The sequence below is a fragment of the Lucilia sericata genome, unplaced genomic scaffold (genome assembly GCF_015586225.1).
Source record: "Lucilia sericata isolate MDLA Ls3-8-SP2 unplaced genomic scaffold, ASM1558622v1 Contig001720F_arrow, whole genome shotgun sequence".
Classification (NCBI taxonomy): domain Eukaryota; kingdom Metazoa; phylum Arthropoda; class Insecta; order Diptera; family Calliphoridae; genus Lucilia; species Lucilia sericata.
The window spans coordinates 67,460-89,955 of NW_023995626.1; the positions used below are offsets into that span (position 1 = coordinate 67,460).

A 22,496-nucleotide genomic window follows, 5' to 3' on the forward strand; every position below is an offset into this window, starting at 1 on the left:
TGAACTAGAACTGAACTAGAACTGAACTAGAACTGAACTAAACTGAACTAGAACTGAACTAGAACTGAACTAGAACTGAACTAGAACTGAACTAGAACTGAACTAGAAACTGAACTAGAACTGAACTAGAACTGAACTAGAACTGAACTAGAACTGAACTAGAACTGAACTAGAACTGAACTAGAACTGAACTAAAACTGAACTAGAACTGAACTAGAACTGAACTAGAACTGAACTAGAACTGAACTAGAACTGAACTAGAACTGAACTAGAACTGAACTAGAACTGAACTAGAACTGAACTAGAACTGAACTAGAACTGAACTAGAACTGAACTAGAACTGAACTAGAACTGAACTAGAACTGAACTAGAACTGAACTAGAACTGAACTAGAACTGAACTAGAACTGAACTAGAACTGAACTAGAACTGAACTGGAAATGTATTACAACTGGTTTTTGCTAATGAAAATAAAATTGGCTGAATCTAATAAAATTGAAGAATGTTTTACCGTTTGTTTTGATATAAGTTGATTACGCATAACTTTCGTATATTTTCTTGCTTACATTTGTTTATCTTCATATATATTTCATTATAAACTAGGTTATAACCATTATAGTTTAGTATATTTTTTAGTTATTAATTAAAAGAAGCTCTTTGATTTTGGTGTATAACTATTTTTGTTAAATATATTTATGTATTTGTGTGGGTATTGGGAGGCAAAAGTATATGACAAACAAATTTTTATACAATTTTAAACAAAAAGTAAAGAACACTATTGGTTTAAAACTAAATAAATTTAAATATAAAACAGGAATTTATATATAAAATAAATTATACTATGTTGCTTAAATGGTTTGAGTTAATAATCTATATAAAATATTTTTGATATAATGTTTTTACTTAAATTATTATTTTTTTTAAGAAATTGTGGGATTTTATAACTACTTTCTTAAAGCTTACGACTAATAGGCCTCTGTTTTATACATATGAACTATTTAATAATGATATGAAAATACGAGGTGTAGATTTACCGATAAATTTTGTATGCAGGATAAAGTTGTCTTTTCGCTTACCTGTATCTTATTTTTGAAACATCCTCGTATTTTACTTTTCAATTTGATTATATGTGTTTGAATATTTCTACATATGTATGTTGGTATGTCTATTTTTATATAAATAGGTTTTGTATTTGTTTTATACTCTATATATAAATTTACATAAGTATACATGTATTCTTTCATTCATGGTATAAATTTTAATAGACACATACTCTTTCATATAAATATTTTTTTTTCAATTTTATTGCGAATTTTTGGGTTTAATCATTAACTTTTTTTTTGCATAATAATTGCCCTATTTATTAATATTAATTACTAGTTATAGTAATATTCTTCTCATTTTTGGACTAAATCAACAACTAGTTTATATTTTCAATAATATTTACATACATTTTATGTATTTTATATTTTATATTTATTTTTAGTTAATAACAAACAATATTTATAATATACTCTCTACTAAATACTAAAAATAAATTAAAATATTTTTATTTTATATTCAACATACAAAACTTTTTAACACAAATAACTTTCGGCGGCTTTTATTTTATTTTTATACTTGTTATTATATATTTTAAAAACTACCTTTGTTTTTAGTTAATTTGTTTTCTCTAAGTGTATTTATCTAAACCCCTGCATCAGGCGCATTGTCAGTTCTTATGTATTTCTTATAATCTTGTGTGTTTTTGTTTCCTTTTTTGCTTTTCTATTATTGTCCTGTTGATTTTCTTCTGTTGATCATCTACAAACGGTTGTATCATCCCCGGCGCATATTGAGTGTGGCGCCGCCAAAAATAATTTACCATTCGCACAGGCACATAATTGAAAAACACGATGCAGATGTTCACGACTTTGTGGTGTCCCTGGCAAGGGTAATTGCACAGTTCGTAGGTTGGGCATGAAGATCTTGGAGGATTCAAAGCGTAGCTGTTGAGTGAAAGGAAATAAAGAGAATAAGGAAATATTTATTAAGGCCATTGAGAGTATTAATGATGTACTTGTTTGATTTTGTGTCTATGAAGAATGCTTTAAAGAAATTGTCGATCAATTCTTATTGGAAACTTTTCAAAAAATTTTCTCTTTGTAGAGAAATCTCTATAAGTTTTGTATTTATAAAGAATTTTTGCCAAATTCACTCTTTAAGTCAATTTTGGATAGATTTTTCCTTTATAGAGAATTTTTAGCCAATTTCTCATTTCAAAGAGAATATTCGATAGAATCCCATATTATATAAAGTTTTTGATAAATTTTCATTTTTATAGAATATTTTTGATATATTTGATTTTTAAAAAATTTTTTCCTAAATTTTCATTTCATAGAAAATTTTCCTTTTCCATTTTATAAAAAACTGTTCATATTTTTTTTATTTTATAGAAAATCTTTCGATAAATTTTCTTTTTGTAGAAAATTTCCGATAAATTTTATTTCCATAGAAAATTTTCGATAAATTTTCTTTCTATAGAAAATTTTTGATAAATTTTCTTTCTATATAAAATGTTCGATAAATTTTCTTTCTATAGAAAATTTTCGATACATTTTCATTCTATAGAACATTTTCGATAAAGTTTCATTCTATAGAACATTTTCGATAAATTTTCTTTCTATAGAACATTTTCGAGAAATTTTCTTTCTATAGAACATTTTCGAGAAATTTTCTTTCTATAGAAAATTTTCCATAAATTTTCTTTCTATAGAACATTTTCCATAAATTTTCTTTCTATAGAACATTTTCGATAAATTTTCTTTCTATAGAACATTTTCGATAAATTTTCTTTCTATAGAAAATTTTCAATAAAGTTTGTTTCTATAGAAAATTTTCGATAAATTTTGTTTCTATAGAAAATTTTCGATAAATTTTGTTTCTATAGAAAATTTTCGATAAATTTTGTTTCTATAAAACATTTTCGAGAAATTTTCTTTCTATTGGAAATTTTCCATAAATTTTTTTTCTATAGAACATTTTCGATAAATTTTCTTTCTATAGAACATTTTCGATAAATTTTCTTTCTATAACAAATTTTCAATAAATTTTGTTTCTATAGAAAATTTTCGATAATTTTTTTTCTATAGAAAATTTTCGATAAATTTTCTTTCTATAGAGAACCTATTCAAGAAATTTTCTTTCTATAGAACATTTTCGAGAAATTTTCTTTTATAGAACATTTTCGAGAAATTTTCTTTCTATAGAACATTTTCGAGAAATTTTCTTTGTATAGAAAATTTTCGATAAATTTTCTTTCTATAGAACATTTTCGAGAAATTTTCTTTGTATAGAAAATTTTCGATACATTTTCTTTCTGTAGAAAGTTTTCGATAAATTTTCTTTCTGTAGAAAGATTTGGATAAATTTTCTTTCTATAGAACATTTTCGATAATTTTTTTTTATAGAAAATTTTCGATAGATTTCTATAGAATTTCGATAAATTTTCTTTTTATAGAAAATATGCGATAAATTTTCTTTTTATACATAGAAAATATTCCATTTCCAATTGAAAACAAACACTTTCTTTTAATTATCACGTTTTAATTATATTTTTTCCCTTTTAAATTTCCCATAAATATTTATTTTATAAAATTTATTTAAAAGTCTGTAAAATAAACAAAAATATGCCCAAATACTTACACTTCCATCCAGTGCTGTCAATTTAACATCCTCCAGTGCGGAGATTTCAATGCCTCCTGCACGTGATTGAAAATTTATATCCTTTGCAGCTGTCATTTCCAATTGACGTGTGGGTGATTCCAATCTTTAAGGACAGAAAAAATAAACAAATAAATAAATTAATGTCCTATAAATATTAAGCAATTTGTGTTTGTTTTTTTTTTGTCGGAAATATAACAAACAATTAGAAGCTAAAAATAGAAATTCTTAAATAAATTAACAATTTAACACTTGTGTCATAAACACTATAAATATTTTTGGGAGTATAGTAAATAAACAAATAAATTTGGTAAAAATCTATTAAATGGCAAGTGAACAGAGGGAGAAAAACTTTAGGGAACGGAAGTTGCCAAAGAAAAAATTCAGAAGAAATATATATTTAATTACAATAGGGTTTCGACTTTATTTTTTGTTTACTTTATTTCCGTTTCTACTGTTTTTACACAGATGCAGTGCATCCTTAATCCTTACTGGTACTTTCACAAAATACATAAATATAAAATCAACAAAAAAATCATTGAAAGAATGCATAAGTAAATTGCTTGATATGATGATAACATCATGTTGATAGATTTACTCTACAATGCACACACACACATACTACTGCACTCACATATTTACACATATGTATATATACACTCAATTATACATATCCCTGTAGTTCGAGGTAGTTGTCCTGTTCTTATGTCAGTAACAGCGTCATAATTTTGTGAAGAATGAATCATTGTAGAACATCCAAAACAAGGACGTAAGTAATGGGACCTAACTTTGGATTACAAAAGGACAACAGATTTGACAATAGATTACTTCGAATTCATACTTGACAAATAATCAAAAATATAGAAATTTGAATAAAGTAGTACAAAGTCGGAAAAATTACTGTCTAAAAGGATGTTATAGCTATATGCAAAACAGCTGGGATATACATAGATATGTATATTGTTGCTGTAGATGATGATGATGTTGTTATTGCTGTTGCTGCCTAAAGTGTTGATGCAAAAATCCAAACATTCATTCCGTCATTCATTCATCCATTCAAGTATTCATACCACATTTTATCAAACTGTTTGTTCATAGACCCAACCATGTTGTGAGGATCAATCTGTATATAGCATGTAGGTGTGTGTATATATTAAAAAATATTGCAAGTGTATGAAGTTATTTGTGCACTGACATGCATATGTAAACAAATACAATCCATATTTGTCACTTAAAACCCTTTGAGCACTTTTTAATAAACTCTATTTTTTTCTGTCCGTCTGTCTGTATCTGCTGTACGAGTATATTTCCTGTTTAATGACATATGTTTGTTTGTGTGGGTGCTTATGTGTGTATGTGAATTGCTGTTTATTCTCGGCTTACATTCGTATTTGGAACAAAAAAAAAATAAGAGATTTTTGTAGCAGTATTAAAAAATTTAAACGATTTTAACGTTGTCTGACTTATAGACTATTACTACTGGCATCAGTCTATATTATAAACATGTTTTATTTACTGATGAAAGAGTCCATTATATAACAGGTATTTTCAGACATTTCGCCCTACGGTAATAAATTTCTGCTTTATTTTTAACCTAAACAATAATATGACTAAACACAACGCAGATATTGTAAATATATGTAAACAAGTGAAATGTAACTATTTAATACTTTTGCCATTTTTTTAACAATTTAAGAAATGAATCACAGAACTGTAGACTAGACTAGACTATAGACTAACCTATAGACTAGACTATAGAGTAGACTATAGACTAGACTATAGACTAGATTATAGACTAGACTATAGACTAGACTATAGACTAGACTATAGACTAGACTATAGACTAGACTATACACTAGACTATGGACTAGACTATAGACTAGACTATAGACTAGACTATAGACTAGACTATAGACTAGACTATAGACTAGACTATAGACTAGACTATATACTAGACTATATACTAGACTATAGACTAGACTATAGACTAGACTATAGACTAGACTATAGACTAGACTATAGACTAGACTATAGACTAGACTATAGACTAGACTATAGACTAGACTATAGACTAGACTATAGACTAGACTATAGACTAGACTATAGACTAGACTATAGACTAGACTATAGACTAGACTACAGACTAGACTACAGACTAGACTATAGACTAGACTATAGACTAGACTATAGACTAGACTATAGACTAGACTATAGACTAGACTATAGACTAGACTAGACTATAGACTAGACTATAGACTAGACTACAGACTAGACTATAGACTAGACTACAGACTAGACTATAGACTAGACTACAGACTAGACTATAGACTAGACTACAGACTAGACTATAGACTAGACTATAGACTAGACTATAGACTAGACTATAGACTAGACTATAGACTAGACTATAGACTAGACTATAGACTAGACTATAGACTAGACTATTGACTAGACTATAGACTAGACTATAGACTAGACTATAGACTAGACTATAGACTAGACTATAGACTAGACTATAGACTAGACTATAGACTAGACTATAGACTAGACTATAGACTAGACTATAGACTAGACTATAGACTAGACTATAGACTAGACTATAGACTAGACTATAGACTAGACTATAGCCTAGACTATAGACTAGACTATAGACTAGACTATAGACTAGACTATAGACTAGACTATAGACTAGACTATAGACTAGACTATAGACTAGACTATAGACTAGACTATAGACTAGACTATAGACTAGACTATAGACTAGACTATAGACTAGACTATAGACTAGACTATAGACTAGACTATAGACTAGACTATAGACTAGACTAGACTAGACTATAGACTAGACTATAGACTAGACTATAGACTAGACTATAGACTAGACTATAGACTAGACTATAGACTAGACTATAGACTAGACTATAGACTAGACTATAGACTAGACTAGACTAGATATAGACTAGACTATAGACTAGACTATAGACTAGACTATAGACTAGACTATAGACTAGACTATAGACTAGACTATAGACTAGACTATAGACTAGACTAGACTATAGACTAGACTATAGACTAGACTATAGACTAGACTATAGACTAGACTATAGACTAGACTATAGACTAGACTATAGACTAGACTATAGACTAGACTATAGACTAGACTATAGACTAGACTATAGACTAGACTATAGACTAGACTATAGACTAGACTATAGACTAGACTATAGACTAGACTATAGACTAGACTATAGACTAGACTATAGACTAGACTATAGACTAGACTATAGACTAGACTATAGACTAGACTATAGACTAGACTATAGACTAGACTATAGACTAGACTATAGACTAGACTATAGACTAGACTATAGACTAGACTATAGACTAGACTATAGACTAGACTATAGACTAGACTATAGACTAGACTATAGACTAGACTATAGACTAGACTATAGACTAGACTATAGACTAGACTATAGACTAGACTATAGACTAGACTATAGACTAGACTATAGACTAGACTATAGACTAGACTATAGACTAGACTATAGACTAGACTATAGACTAGACTATAGACTAGACTATAGACTAGACTATAGACTAGACTATAGACTAGACTATAGACTAGACTATAGACTAGACTATAGACTAGACTATAGACTAGACTGTAGACTAGACTATAGACTAGACTATAGACTAGACTATAGACTAGACTATAGACTAGACTATAGACTAGACTATAGACTAGACTATAGACTAGACTATAGACTAGACTATAGACTAGACTATAGACTAGACTATAGACTAGACTATAGACTAGACTATAGACTAGACTATAGACTAGACTATAGACTAGACTATAGACTAGACTATAGACTAGACTATAGACTAGACTATAGACTAGACTATAGACTAGACTATAGACTATAGACTAGACTATAGACTAGACTATAGACTAGACTATAGACTAGACTATAGACTAGACTATAGACTAGACTATAGACTAGACTATAGACTAGACTATAGACTAGACTATAGACTAGACTATAGACTAGACTATAGACTAGACTATAGACTAGACTATAGACTAGACTATAGACTAGACTATAGACTAGACTATAGACTAGACTATAGACTAGACTATAGACTAGACTATAGACTAGACTATAGACTAGACTATAGACTAGACTATAGACTAGACTATAGACTAGACTATAGACTAGACTATAGACTAGACTATAGACTAGACTATAGACTAGACTATAGACTAGACTATAGACTAGACTATAGACTAGACTATAGACTAGACTATAGACTAGACTATAGACTAGACTATAGACTAGACTATAGACTAGACTATAGACTAGACTATAGACTAGACTATAGACTATAGACTAGACTAGACTATAGACTAGACTATAGACTAGACTATAGACTAGACTATAGACTAGACTATAGACTAGACTATAGACTAGACTATAGACTAGACTATAGACTAGACTAGACTTGACTATAGACTAGACTATAGACTAGACTATAGACTAGACTATAGACTAGACTATAGACTAGACTAGACTATAATCGAGGTTATAGAATATAACACATACTATACTTTGGACCAATCTATAGAATGACAGTATATGTTGGACAATTGAATCTAATACTAGACGAAGTTCACTATAGACATTCGATGTACTAGTAAAAAAAATATTCTAATGAAATAATTGTGCAAATTTTCCGCAGTTTATGAAAGATGTACGATTTAAAGTCGAATAATTTTGCAACTTTTTTTATTAAATTATTTATCAAAACATCAATAACTGTAATAACAGTAATACTAATAATAATAGAAAAAATAAAAATAAACACTACACAAATATAAAATACTAGTCTATTAAACTACTCACCTTAATTCACGTCCCGGTTCGGCACGTACATGTGGTGTCTGTATTGACTCTCGAAATATGGCACCACCTTCACCATCAATCCGTAGAGCGTGTGCACCGATTGTAACTTCATTACGATTTACAGAAAATAAATTTCTTCCGTTTGTATCATTGATACGAAAACCTGTCGCCATGCACTCAAGCTTATCGTGTCCCAGGAATAAATGATTTTCGAGCATACCATTCGTGTCACGTGTATTGATTGAAAAATTACGTGATGATTCTGTTGATGATGATTCACAAAAAATAAGAAAATATAGAAGAAAAAAATTCGAAGAAAATTGTAAGAATAAATTGTTGCCATTCAAAGTCAAGTAAACACTAAACTATGAGGAAATGAAATAAAATATAAGAAAATAAAACATTTACAAATAATTTTGGAAAAAAAACTTAAACAAAAAGGAAATATCATTGATAATGTATCATGTCTTTTGGTGGTTTTAGGTAATATTTAGTATTTTTGTGACATTTCCTTTTCATACATACGTTAGGTACAATGTCCCCTAATTCATTGCTTGCAAGAGGGTACACTGTCTATAACTTCAACTAATATTTTATAGAGATTAAAATTTTTTGATAATAAGATACATATTTGTTAAAAAGGAAACAAGATGTGTTTACTTGGCTATCGTGTAACCCTCCTTTTCTCCTGTTTTTTACTCTAACTGCGTGAATAGTTTAAGCTTAAGCTTTCTAATAGATGTGGTTTCATTTCCTTATCAATTTCTTTCATACTTTTTATTCTTACTTTTTTTTGTCTTCTATACATTTGAAGGTGTCATTTACCTTTACAAACTGATTTTCTGTTTTTTCCATTTCACAAATCTCATCCATCTTTCTTGTTTATCTGAAATTGTGAATCTAGTGTTCATATTTTTCTGGCTTAAAATATATGGTTTGGTATGACTTGGTGATTTTTACGGTGATTTATGCTTTTTGTAAATGAGTGATGAAAATGTGTGTTGAAGTCATATGAGTAATTCAAACTAGGACACAAACAATAATTTATGTTAAGAATTTATAGTTTTGAAAACCATAAGCTGAGGAGAAATGTTTGTTGAAAACTTGATTAGATTTTAAATAAGTAACTAACACAAGTCGCTATACAGTCTAGTCTATATTATAGTCTATACTCTAGTCTATGATTAATTCTATAGTCGAGTATATAAACTAGTCAATAGCGTAGTCTAGTCTATGGTCTAGTCTATGGTCTAGTCTATGGTTTAGTCTATAGTCTAGTCTATAGTCCAGTCTATAGTCTAGTCTATAGTCTAGTCTATAGTATAGTCTATAGTCTAGTCTATAGTCTAGTCTATAGTCTAGTCTATAGTCTAGTCTATAGTCTAGTCTATAGTCTAGTCTATGGTCTAGTCTATAGTCTAGTCTATAGTCTAGTCTAGTCTATAGTCTAGTCTAGTCTATAGTCTAGTCTAATCTATAGTCTAGTCTATAGTCTATAGTCTAGTCTAGTCTAGTCTATAGTCTAGTCTATAGTCTAGTCTATAGTCTAGTCTATAGTCTAGTCTATAGTCTAGTCTATAGTCTAGTCTATAGTCTAGTCTATAGTCTAGTCTATAGTCTAGTCTATAGTCTAGTCTATAGTCTAGTCTATAGTCTAGTCTATAGTCTAGTCTATAGTCTAGTCTATAGTCTAGTCTATAGTCTAGTCTATAGTCTAGTCTATAGTCTAGTCTATAGTCTAGTCTATAGTCTAGTCTATAGTCTAGTCTATAGTCTAGTCTATAGTCTAGTCTATAGTCTAGTCTATAGTCTAGTCTATAGTCTAGTCTATAGTCTAGTCTATAGTCTAGTCTATAGTCTAGTCTATAGTCTAGTCTATAGTCTAGTCTATAGTCTAGTCTATAGTCTAGTCTATAGTCTAGTCTATAGTCTAGTCTATAGTCTAGTCTATAGTCTAGTCTATAGTCTAGTCTATAGTCTAGTCTATAGTCTAGTCTATAGTCTAGTCTATAGTCTAGTCTATAGTCTAGTCTATAGTCTAGTCTATAGTCTAGTCTATAGTCTAGTCTATAGTCTAGTCTATAGTCTATAGACTAAAAATTCTTCTATAATGATTTTGCTATATCATATATTTATAATTTCTACAAAATGAAACCAGTTATTGTAATTTGCCTTATTCTAATCAATGATCCCTTTAACTCTAACTTTAACTAAAATTTCTGGTTTATCATATGATAAACAAAGTCCTACATATGTATCTACATTCAATTCCACTTCATTAATTCTTCGACAAATAGAAACAAATGAAAGTCATGATTTTTACAAATTATGACCTCAAGGTAAATACATTTTGGATGTAAAAGCAAATATCACTTATACGACTAAATATTAAACAAATAAACAAGAATGTCAAATGACTAGTAACAATTTCCGAATAATATACTCACATATACATAAATAAACAAATACAAATAATGATTAGAAATAAACACATACAAACTACTATTTACGTAATTCCAGGAGGAAATGTGCATGTGAGTATTTTACAGGAAATAAAGAAGATGTTGAACAAACTTAAACACATACATTTTCATATGGTTTTCATTTGTATCTTTATGATTATTAGCAGTAGATTGTATGTGCCGGAAAACAAATGTAAAATTTATGTAAATTACTAATTCGAATAATAAGTAAATGTATACACATTTATGTAGAATATGAATAAATAAAAAAAATAAAATTTACTTATGTTGTTTATGAAGTAAATAAAAGGAATAAATAATGTACGGCCAGTTGATGGCCAAATATAGTAACTCCATAAGAAAAGTTTTCAGAAATATTCATATAAATTCTTGTAAAATAGTTTGTAAAATATTTAGTTTTTTAATGAATATGATATTCAATATTTATGGACTTTCAAGTTACTATATAAATGTTTTCGCATTAAAGTTTAAAAATTATTAGTTAATCTATTTTGTAACTAAACATTGTTTAAGCTAAGCAAATTAAAAATTATGTTTTGTTATCCTTACCTATTGCTATAGGTTGCCCATGCCTTGAGCGTATTGTGGATGCTCTTAACATGTCCATAATTAAAGCTTGTCCAGTTAGTTGTATACCACCAGGAACAATTTTCAGTTGACCCATACCTTCCTGTAAATTTACAAAAAGAAACAAAAATTCAAATAAATAAACATATGCTAAATATTAGAGATGAAGCTAGAAATGTATTTAAATTAGTCGAAATAAGTAACTTTATAACAACCTTTCTCTAGACATAAATCTGAGAGTGGAAAACCCTTAACGATTTCTCGTTTGAAGTGTTTTGCCAACTAGTTTACAGAAGAATTAATAGACAAATCTATAGATGATTCATTTAACTAATCCATAAATTAATCTATCGACTAGTCCTAAGTAATGTCTACAGATTAGTACGTCGTCGATTCTATCAGCTAGTCTGTAGTCGAGTCTATGATCAAGTATTCTATAGCAGAGTACATCGACTGTTCTATAATAGAGCCATTTGACTAGTCCTAGACAAGTCTATCGACTACAGTCATGTCTGTCAACTGGTATATTGTAATCTATAGTCGAAGTTATCTACTAGTCTATAGTCGAGGCTATCGACTAGTCCATAGTCGACGCTATCGCCTAGCCTATAGTCGATACTATCGCCTAGCCTATAGTCGATACTATCGACTAGTCTATAATCGACGCTATCTACTAGTCTATAGTCGACGCTATCTACTAGTCTATAGTCGAGTCTATCGACTATTCTATAGTCGAGTCTATCGACTATTCTATAGTCGAGTCTATCGACTATTCTATAGTCGAGTCTATCGACTATTCTATAGTCGAGTCTATCGACTATTCTTTAGTCGAGTCTATCGACTATTCTATAGTCGAGTCCATCGACTATTCTATAGTCGAGTCCATCAACTATTCTATAGTCGAGTCCATCGACTATTCTATAGTCGAGTCCATCGACTATTCTATAGTCGAGTCCATCGACTATTCTATAGTCGAGTCCATCGACTATTCTATAGTCGAGTCCATCGACTATTCTATAGTCGAGTCCATCGATTAGACTTTTACGAGTATATTGATTAGTCTATAGTCCAGTCTAGCGACTAGTCTACAGTCAAGTCTATCGACTAGTCTATAGTCGAGTCTATCGACTAGTCTATAGTCGAGTCTATCGACTAGTCTATAGTCGAGTCTATCGACTAGTCTATAGTCGAGTCTATCGACTAGTCTATAGTCGAGTCTATCGACTAGTCTATAGTCGAGTCTATCGACTAGTCTATAGTCGAGTCTATCGACTAGTCTATAGTCGAGTCTATCGACTAGTCTATAGTCGAGTCTATCGACTAGTCTATAGTCGACTCTATAGACTAGTCGAGTCGAGTCTATCGACTAGTCTATAGTCGAGTCTATCGACTAGTCTATAGTCTAGTCTATCGACTAGTCTATAGTTGAGTCCATCGACTATTCTATAGTCGAGTCCATCGATTAGTCTTTAGACTAGTCTATCGAGTAGTCTACTGTCAAAGCTATAGAATAAATCGACTAGTCTATAGTCGAGAACGTTGACTTGTTTATAGTCGAATCCATCGACTATTTTATAGTCGAGTCTATCGACTAGTCTATAGTCGAGTCTATCGACTAGTCTATAATCGAGTCTATCGACTAGTCTATAATCGAGTCTGTCGACTAGTCTATAGTCGAGTCTGTCGACTAGTCTATAGTCGAGTCTATCGACTTGTCTATAATCGAGTCTATGGACTAGTCTATAGTCAGGTCCATTTACTAGTTTATAGTCGAGTCTATCTTCTAGTCTATTGTCGAGTTAGTTGATTGCTCTATAGTCGAGTCCATAGACTAATCTATTGTCGAGTCAGTTGACTACTCTATAGTCGAGTTTATAGACTAGTCTATAGTTAAATCGACTAGTCTATCTATCGACTATCTTGCAGTCAAGTCTACTGACTGGTCTTTAGTCAGCTATATAGATTACCATCATTATTCGAATCTTTATTTGAAACTATTCTATAGACTAATGAGTCTATGATCAAGTTTATCGACTGAAGTATAGTCTAGTTAGTACTTATTTAGTCAAAATTCCTATCCAAAGAATATCATTAAATACAATAAGCATTTCTATAGTGAAAAGAAAAATTACCATAAAAACAAATAACTTTTTAGACCTTTACCTACCGTTGAGAATTCCATGACCTTCAATATCCATAGTGTTAGTCCTAAGTTTATGATTATCAATAGCATTAAGAGCACCAGTAAAGTGTAAAGACACTTTTTGCGCCATCCAATTAAACCCAAATGCATTTCAATGTCATCCATTAGACTCGAAGTACTGTTGCCTTTTGCCGTTGCTGTTGTGGTACCACTGCCACCACTACTGCTGGCTTGCATTTTCTGACGACGTTTAAACGATGCGGACAGTTTGTTGTGTTTATTCTCCCGCCCGGTAAGACCTTTTGATTTTGTTACGTTGGTTGTTGCCACCAAATCCACCACACCATCCGTAATAAAGGTAGAAGGGGTTGTTGTTTTTGTTATGGCTGGTAGTGTGTGCGTTTTAAATGTTAAACGTGTAGATCCGTTACCGTTCGAGTTTCTGTTTAGAGTTCCGTTTCCGTTGATATAAGAGAATGTTGTTGCAGACGATGATGAGGGTGCATATGTAACGGTGTCTGTTAGTAAAACACCTAAACTATTGTTTATCACCGTCTTTGTATCATTTGTTATAGGGTTAGTGTTGCTGCTGCTGTTGGTTCGTGGTTGTTGTTGTTGTTGTTGTTGTTGTAATAGTAGAGACTGCCGTTTGGGAGTTAAATTACTTCCTCTATTATTTGTATTTACTATTGTAGTCCTGCTGTGATAATCTTCGCTTAAGGTTGTTGCACTTTCAGTGGTGCCTATTGGCCTTTCTTGGTGGCTATTGCCAATTTTATACAAGTTATTGTTATAATGCTCCTGTTGCAGTTGTTGTTGTTGCTGTTTTTGCCTTTGTTGTTCAACTTCCTGTTCTTCTTTTAACAATTGCTGTTGCTTCTTACGTTTGAATGTGGAAGTCGGCGATGTAAATACAAATGTTGTTGCAGGCTGTTCTGTTCCTTGAGTTTGTGGTGTCAGCCTTAGTTGTGGCAAGAAATTCAAATCATTTGCTGTTGCTGCAGTTGTTGCCGAGGTTGTGTTAGCATTTGTTGTTGCATTAGTCTGTGAAAGAATTTCGGTAGTTTGTATAGTGCCATTGATCGCATAACCATTACTTTTACTACAGGATAGTTTTTTTTTTGTTATTTTTTTTTAGTTTGGTTTATTTTAATATTTGGATTAAAATTTTTTATAAGATGAAGTTGGTTTGATAGTGGTTGGTTGGTTTAATGATGGAATTTAGTTAATCGATTTAGGTTTTTTTTTATTTCATGAAGTTTTTTTGGTTAAATGCAAGGATAGGTTAGCAATAAATAGAATAGATAATATACAAAAAAATGGAAACAATTAACAGGATTAAACTTTAAAAACTTTCATTCTATAAATACACAAATAGGATAATTGAAATTTGTTTTTTTTTTTAAGTTAACTACTAATATAGGTAAAGCATGCAAAACTAAAATGAAATACAAATTATTTACTATAATTAAATATTTTTAATATAACTGAAGGTGCAAAAACAATTTTATATAATATTTTAATATCAATTTAAGAAATTGGGTTATATATATCTCTGAAATTTTCAAAGCGAAAATTTAACATAATTTAGCTTGTTAAATTGTGTAGAATCAACGTGTTTTTCTAATACTCTATAAAAACAGATAATTATGCAGCTTTATTGTATTAGACTATGACCTGTGAAAATGTACGAAATGCAACTGATTCGTTTGAAGCCCCGAATGGGCGGTTAGACACGAAAGCGTAACATTCCATTATGACATCGCTTGGCCACATGATGCCCTTCCCGCCTTAAAGTACAGATCTTGCCCTGTCCAACAAAAAATTGTTTCATTTGATGCAGCACACTCTCTAAGATACTCTTCAATTCAGAACAAAATATCCGAAATTTCTTTAGCCTTCAGTCTGTCGAAGCTATAAACTGTCGAAGCTGTTGGATAGGTAACTTCGGGATACACGAGTGGTTATGCTTAAATAGAAATCGCTAAGAGAGAATTTGGTTTAAAGATTGATACTTCGGTGTTGTGTGACTATTTTCATACCAGACTTAATACAGTGTGTTCTCTGTGTCCTTTTTATTAACTTATAAATATCAATACTTAATGTTAGGCTCCCACAACGATATTGCAACTTTTTATACCCTTCTCACGAAGGTGAAAAATGTCGAAGTGCTTTATGTGAACACCATTCGTGTTGGCCTATTTCTTGGCCTATTTCACGGGGTTAGCTTCTGAGACTACTCACCAACGGCCATTTGTGTATCTTACACGAGGGTGGCAATTTTTTATGTACATGGTTCTGCCGGTCCATTTACAACAACTTTACTCAACTATTCGAGCTATCCAATCTCTGAACATTGCTGCCCCGTTGCTTAACTTCCGAGATGCAAAAACATCACTTCCGTGGTGATGGGATGGCATCCACGGAGATGGGATGGCATCTGTTAAGTCGGCACCAGCACCTAGAGACGTATTCGGTAGTCCAAAACACGAATCCATCAAATAAACCGAGGACTTTGTTCTTACTCACAGAGAACACACTGTGGTAAATCTGGCACGAACAGAGTTTTCCCTGAACATAACTGGACTAGGAAGGAAAATTAAAGGATATCATTTGTATAAGATACCTTTCATCCATCACCATTCATCCCACCAACACTCTTCTCATTTATCCGACATGCTCATAGAGAACAACATACCCCTGCACAGAGGGAAAAAGAAATATACACGCCTGGTACCAAATTTACACCAAAGTGTTTATAATTTTTCTTTATATACTGTATGTATATATACTTTGACAACGGATGTTATTGAAAATTATTACCGGATAGTGCTAGTCTATATATATAAAAGGGTAGCGTTACTGACTGACTGATTCATCATCGCACAGCCCAAACGGCTGAACCTAGAATCATGGAATTTTGACAGTAGATGTGTTTTTGGTTATATAGATCCACTAAGGAGGGAGGATTTTTGAAAATTTGTACATTTAGGGGTAAAAAAGGGAAAAAACGTGTAAAACAGGTTTCCTTAATTTTCTTACCTAATATTAGTGATACAAGAAAAATTTGAAATGCACATGTATCTACTCTTAAAACAAGCAGATGGGTGTCTGGTACTTTTTTGAAATTCGTACTTTTAAGGGGTGAAAATGTGTAACAAAGGTGTTTTTGGTACCTTTTTGGCCCTTTATAACTTTTTAACTGATAAACAAAATAAAATTTTTGTATATTTTATTTATATATTTCCCAAAATTTCGTACTTTTTTAAAATTCAGTCCTTTTTGGGTGTAAAAGGAGAAAACTTTATTTTTGGTACTTTTTTTTGCACATTAAGAAAACTTTTTCGATTTATTGAAGTATTCCTATTAAATTACGGACTAGCTCTATAATATTTATTGAAACAAATTTTTTGCTATTTCACTGGGGAAAAAAGTACAAAAAAGGGGAAAAAAACGGGAAATTTAATTTTATTCAAACTCATTGAGCCAATTTTTATAAAATTTGAAAAAGTAGTTTATTTACTCACACAAAATAAGCTATTGGTATATTATTTTGGAATTCGAGTACTAAGGCCTATATAGGACCAAATTCGAGTAAATTGTTTGGTACCTTTTTGAAGGCACAATTTTTTTGGAACAAATAAGAAAATTTTTAAATCAAAATTTTGTATGTATTTAATTTTGGTTAGGGTAGCGAAGCACCCAGGGTATGCTAGTATAATATAAAGCGTTGGTCACTGTAGGATTATTGGTATGATATAACCCACTGCTAGGATCAAACTGTTAAACTTTTCCAAAAATATTTCGTTGAAAAATCGCTCAAATGGCAAAACGGATCTGATCAAACTAATTTGATTGGGGTAGAATTTACCATTATGTAATGATGAACGAAATGCATGACATAAAACTTTTAAAGGTTAACAAATACATAGTGAAATAATTAACATTTTCTGTCAAATTCAAGAATTTCTTGTAGAGTATAAAAAACCCCCAATAGTTTACATAGTTATCATTATAATATAAACTTCGTGAAACTAATAAAAATTTTAACTATAAATATCCTATAAAAATGGAATATTAAAAATTATTTATGAACTACGTATGAGTGCAACTTAATTATGACATTTAAGTCATAAACCAAATGTAATAAACTGAAAAACAAATGTTGCCATAAATGTTTAAATAGCCGGGGTCTAATGAATAATGACAGGTCATAAAAATATGAAAAGAAAATAAAAAACGCAAAGAAATATTAAAGCAGAAATTCATTATAAAAAAAGCAAAAAAAGAACAAAAAAACGACTTCAGAATAAATGAAGAAAAACAAAAAAATTACATTAATATTGAAAAATACATACAATTGCACACACAGATATAAATATTTTAGCCATAAACTTACCGATTACAGCCTTGAGGCAATGTCTGGGTGGTGTGTTGTTGTTGCTGTTGATGATGATTCGAATGCATTCCTAATGCATTCAGTTTATTTGCCACAATCAAATTGACGTCATTAGTAGCAGAGGCTAGAGAGGATGTAGAAATATCTTTAGTTGTAGGAGAGGTTAAGAAAAGTGCTGAACCATTTAAGAGAGCAGAAGGAGGCGAAGACTGAAAATAGAAAAAAAAAAAATAAAGAAAATTAAATTAAAATTCTTGTTTCTTACAAAAAAAAAAGATTTTTAATATTTTAACCAATTAAATAAACTGGACCAAGGTCCAACTAACAAGCATTAAAACGAACAACTAAGAAAGTATAGTCGGGCGTGGTCGACCATATGATACCCTACACCAGTTATGAATATTAAATGTGATTTATTTTTCATAATGAAGCATTTATCTTCAATATTCCCTTGTCCCGATACATTTAAGCAATTTATGAATGAAAAACTAATTTTCTGAAAGAGGCTTTATATGGGGGCTAGGGGCAAATATGGACCAAGCCCGATAAAATTTTGTGGATATATTTATATTTACATAATATTTATTGTACTGAATTTCATCGCGATATTTGTGTTTATAAGTTAATTTGGAACATTCAAGTAATTTTCTGAAGGGGACTTTGTATGGAGCTAGGGTCAGATGGGGCCCGATCTTTATGAAATTTGGCAGGGTCATCAAGACTTCTATAAAACTTAGTTGTGCCGTAATTTATCGATATATCTGTATATTTAACATAATTATGAGCTCAGAAGCACTTTTTGGGGGGACCTGTTTCTATGGGGGCTAGGTGAAATAATGGACCGATTTTAAACCATTTCAATAGGCGCGCCAAATTTCATCCAATTATCTTGAAAATTGCGACCTGTACCTTGCGCACAAGGTTTACATGGACAGCCAGCCAGCCAGACGGACGGACATAGCGTAATCGACTCAGAAAACGATTCTAAGCCAATTGGTATACTTTAAGGTGGGTCTAGGACGAATATTTTTCTATGTTACAAACATCAGCACAAATCCAATATACCCTCCCCACTAAAGTGGTGTAGGGTATAAAAATATAAAAATGAAATACGAGCAGTGCGAAAGTATTCCACTTAATATAATTGACAACGTTGGTGAGGATGATGATAATAATGATGACGACGAAGATGATAATGATATACTGAAAACTGATTGAGTTCATCTGTCTAACAGACAGACAATATGTCCGTCCTTTTGACCAGTCTGTAATTCTTTATATGTATTAATGTTTGCTTATTGGTGGAAAGTAGCTTTTTGGCTTTTACCAGCCTCTGTGGCTGGCTCCCTATATATGTATATGGAAACAAAAATCAATGGTCGATAATATATAAACATTTCAGACTTAACATGACTCTGACTGGCTGTTCGTTGTCAGATATACATACATATATAAACAAATCATTAAATCTCAATAAATTGATGAGATTGTTAAAATTACACATTATTGGAAGCAATGAAAAAATGTGAGGAATTAAAATAGTCATATTATAATTTAATGTACTTTTTGTCGTTATTGTGGGTAAGAACAATTAAGTTTTATCATAAATTAACTATACATGAGGGAGGTCGAAAGTTCAAATTTCAGCCCAAACGGCTGAACCTAGAATCATGGAATTTTGACAGTAGATGTGTTTTTGGTTATATAGATCCACTAAGGAGGGAGGATTTTTGAAAATTTGTACATTTAGGGGTAAAAAAGGGAAAAAACGTGTAAAACAGGTTTCCTTAATTTTCTTACCTAATATTAGTGATACAAGAAAAATTTGAAATGCACATGTATCTACTCTTAAAACAAGCAGATGGGTGTCTGGTACTTTTTTGAAATTCGTACTTTTAAGGGGTGAAAATGTGTAACAAAGGTGTTTTTGGTACCTTTTTGGCCCTTTATAACTTTTTAACTGATAAACAAATAAAATTTTTGTATATTTTATTTATATATTTCCCAAAATTTCGTACTTTTTTAAAATTCAGTCCTTTTTGGGTGTAAAGGAGAAAAACTTTATTTTTGGTACTTTTTTTTGCACATTAAGAAAACTTTTTCGATTTATTGAAGTATTCCTATTAAATTACGGACTAGCTCTATAATATTTATTGAAACAAATTTTTGCTATTTCACTGGGGAAAAAAGTACAAAAAAGGGGAAAAAACGGGAAATTTAATTTTATTCAAACTCATTGAGCCAATTTTTATAAAATTTGAAAAAGTAGTTTATTTACTCACACAAAATAAGCTATTGGTATATTATTTTGGAATTCGAGTACTAAGGCCTATATAGGACCAAATTCGAGTAAATTGTTTGGTACCTTTTTGAAGGCACAATTTTTTTGGAACAAATAAGAAAATTTTTAATCAAAATTTTGTATGTATTAATTTTGGTTAGGGTAGCGAAGCACCCAGGGTATGCTAGTATAATATAAAGCGTTGGTCACTGTAGGATTATTGGTATGATATAACCCACTGCTAGGATCAAACTGTTAAACTTTTCCAAAAATATTTCGTTGAAAAATCGCTCAAATGGCAAAACGGATCTGATCAACTAATTTGATTGGGGTAGAATTTACCATTATGTAATGATGAACGAAATGCATGACATAAAAACTTTTTAAAGGTTAACAAATACATAGTGAAAATAATTAACATTTTTCTGTCAAATTCAAGAATTTCTTGTAGAGTATAAAAAACCCCCAATAGTTTACATAGTTATCATTATAATATAAACTTCGTGAAACTAATAAAATTTTAACTATAAATATCCTATAAAAATGGAATATTAAAAATTATTTATGAACTACGTATGAGTGCAACTTAATTATGACATTTAAGTCATAAACCAAATGTAATAAACTGAAAAACAAATGTTGCCATAAATGTTTAAATAGCCGGGGTCTAATGAATAATGACAGGTCATAAAAATATGAAAAGAAAATAAAAAACGCAAAGAATATTAAAGCAGAAATTCATTATAAAAAAAGCAAAAAAAGAACAAAAAAACGACTTCAGAATAATGAAGAAAAACAAAAAAATTACATTAATATTGAAAAATACATACAATTGCACACACAGATATAAATATTTTAGCCATAAACTTACCGATTACAGCCTTGAGGCAATGTCTGGGTGGTGTGTTGTTGTTGCTGTTGATGATGATTCGAATGCATTCCTAATGCATTCAGTTTATTTGCCACAATCAAATTGACGTCATTAGTAGCAGAGGCTAGAGAGGATGTAGAAATATCTTTAGTTGTAGGAGAGGTTAAGAAAAGTGCTGAACCATTTAAGAGAGCAGAAGGAGGCGAAGACTGAAAATAGAAAAAAAAAAAAATAAAGAAAATTAAATTAAAATTCTTGTTTCTTACAAAAAAAAAAAGATTTTTAATATTTTAACCAATTAAATAAACTGGACCAATTCCAACTAACAAGCATTAAAACGAACAACTAAGAAAGTATAGTCGGGCGTGGTCGACCATATGATACCCTACACCAGTTATGAATATTAAATGTGATTTATTTTTCATAATGAAGCATTTATCTTCAATATTCCCTTGTCCCGATACATTTAAGCAATTTATGAATGAAAAACTAATTTTCTGAAAGAGGCTTTATATGGGGGCTAGGGGCAAATATGGACCAAGCCCGATAAAATTTTGTGGATATATTTATATTTACATAATATTTTATTGTACTGAATTTCATCGCGATATTTGTGTTTATAAGTTAATTTGGAACATTCAAGTAATTTTCTGAAGGGGACTTTGTATGGAGCTAGGGTCAGATGGGGCCCGATCTTTATGAAATTTGGCAGGGTCATCAAGACTTCTATAAAACTTAGTTGTGCCGTAATTTATCGATATATCTGTATATTTAACATAATTATGAGCTCAGAAGCACTTTTTGGGGGGACCTGTTCTATGGGGGCTAGGTGAAATAATGGACCGATTTTAACCATTTCAATAGGCGCGCCAAATTTCATCCAATTATCTTGAAAATTGCGACCTGTACCTTGCGCACAAGGTTTACATGGACAGCCAGCCAGCCAGACGGACGGACATAGCGTAATCGACTCAGAAAACGATTCTAAGCCAATTGGTATACTTTAAGGTGGGTCTAGGACGAATATTTTTCTATGTTACAAACATCAGCACAAATCCAATATACCCTCCCCACTAAAGTGGTGTAGGGTATAAAAATATAAAAATGAAATACGAGCAGTGCGAAAGTATTCCACTTAATATAT

At 30.8% G+C, this 22,496-nt stretch overlaps 1 protein-coding gene across 1 annotated transcript; it reads right to left on the bottom strand.

Annotated features, from left to right (window-relative positions):
• Positions 1-441: 441 nt before the first annotated feature.
• Positions 442-18,268, bottom strand: LOC119612507. Its single transcript, XM_037968315.1, has 6 exons — positions 18,201-18,268; positions 13,826-14,903; positions 11,641-11,761; positions 8,609-8,870; positions 3,684-3,807; positions 442-1,987 (listed from the first exon to the last, which is right to left on the bottom strand). Exons 1-6 carry the CDS (start codon positions 18,266-18,268, stop codon positions 1,799-1,801), a joined length of 1,842 nt encoding a protein of 613 aa, XP_037824243.1. The 3' UTR covers positions 442-1,798.
• Between the last annotated feature and the right edge of the window lie 4,228 nt (positions 18,269-22,496).

Bases quoted from the DNA above. Each gene is read 5' to 3' on its own strand.
- LOC119612507 (XM_037968315.1), bottom strand. From the start codon at position 18,268: ATGCATTCGAATCATCATCAACAGCAACAACAACACACCACCCAGACA. The intron at 14,904-18,200 runs GTAAGTTTATGG...ACTATCCTGTAG, and splicing joins TTGCCTCAAGGCTGTAATCG to TAAAAGTAATGGTTATGCGA. The intron at 3,808-8,608 runs GTGAGTAGTTTA...CTGTCCTTAAAG, and splicing joins GAACCGGGACGTGAATTAAG to ATTGGAATCACCCACACGTC.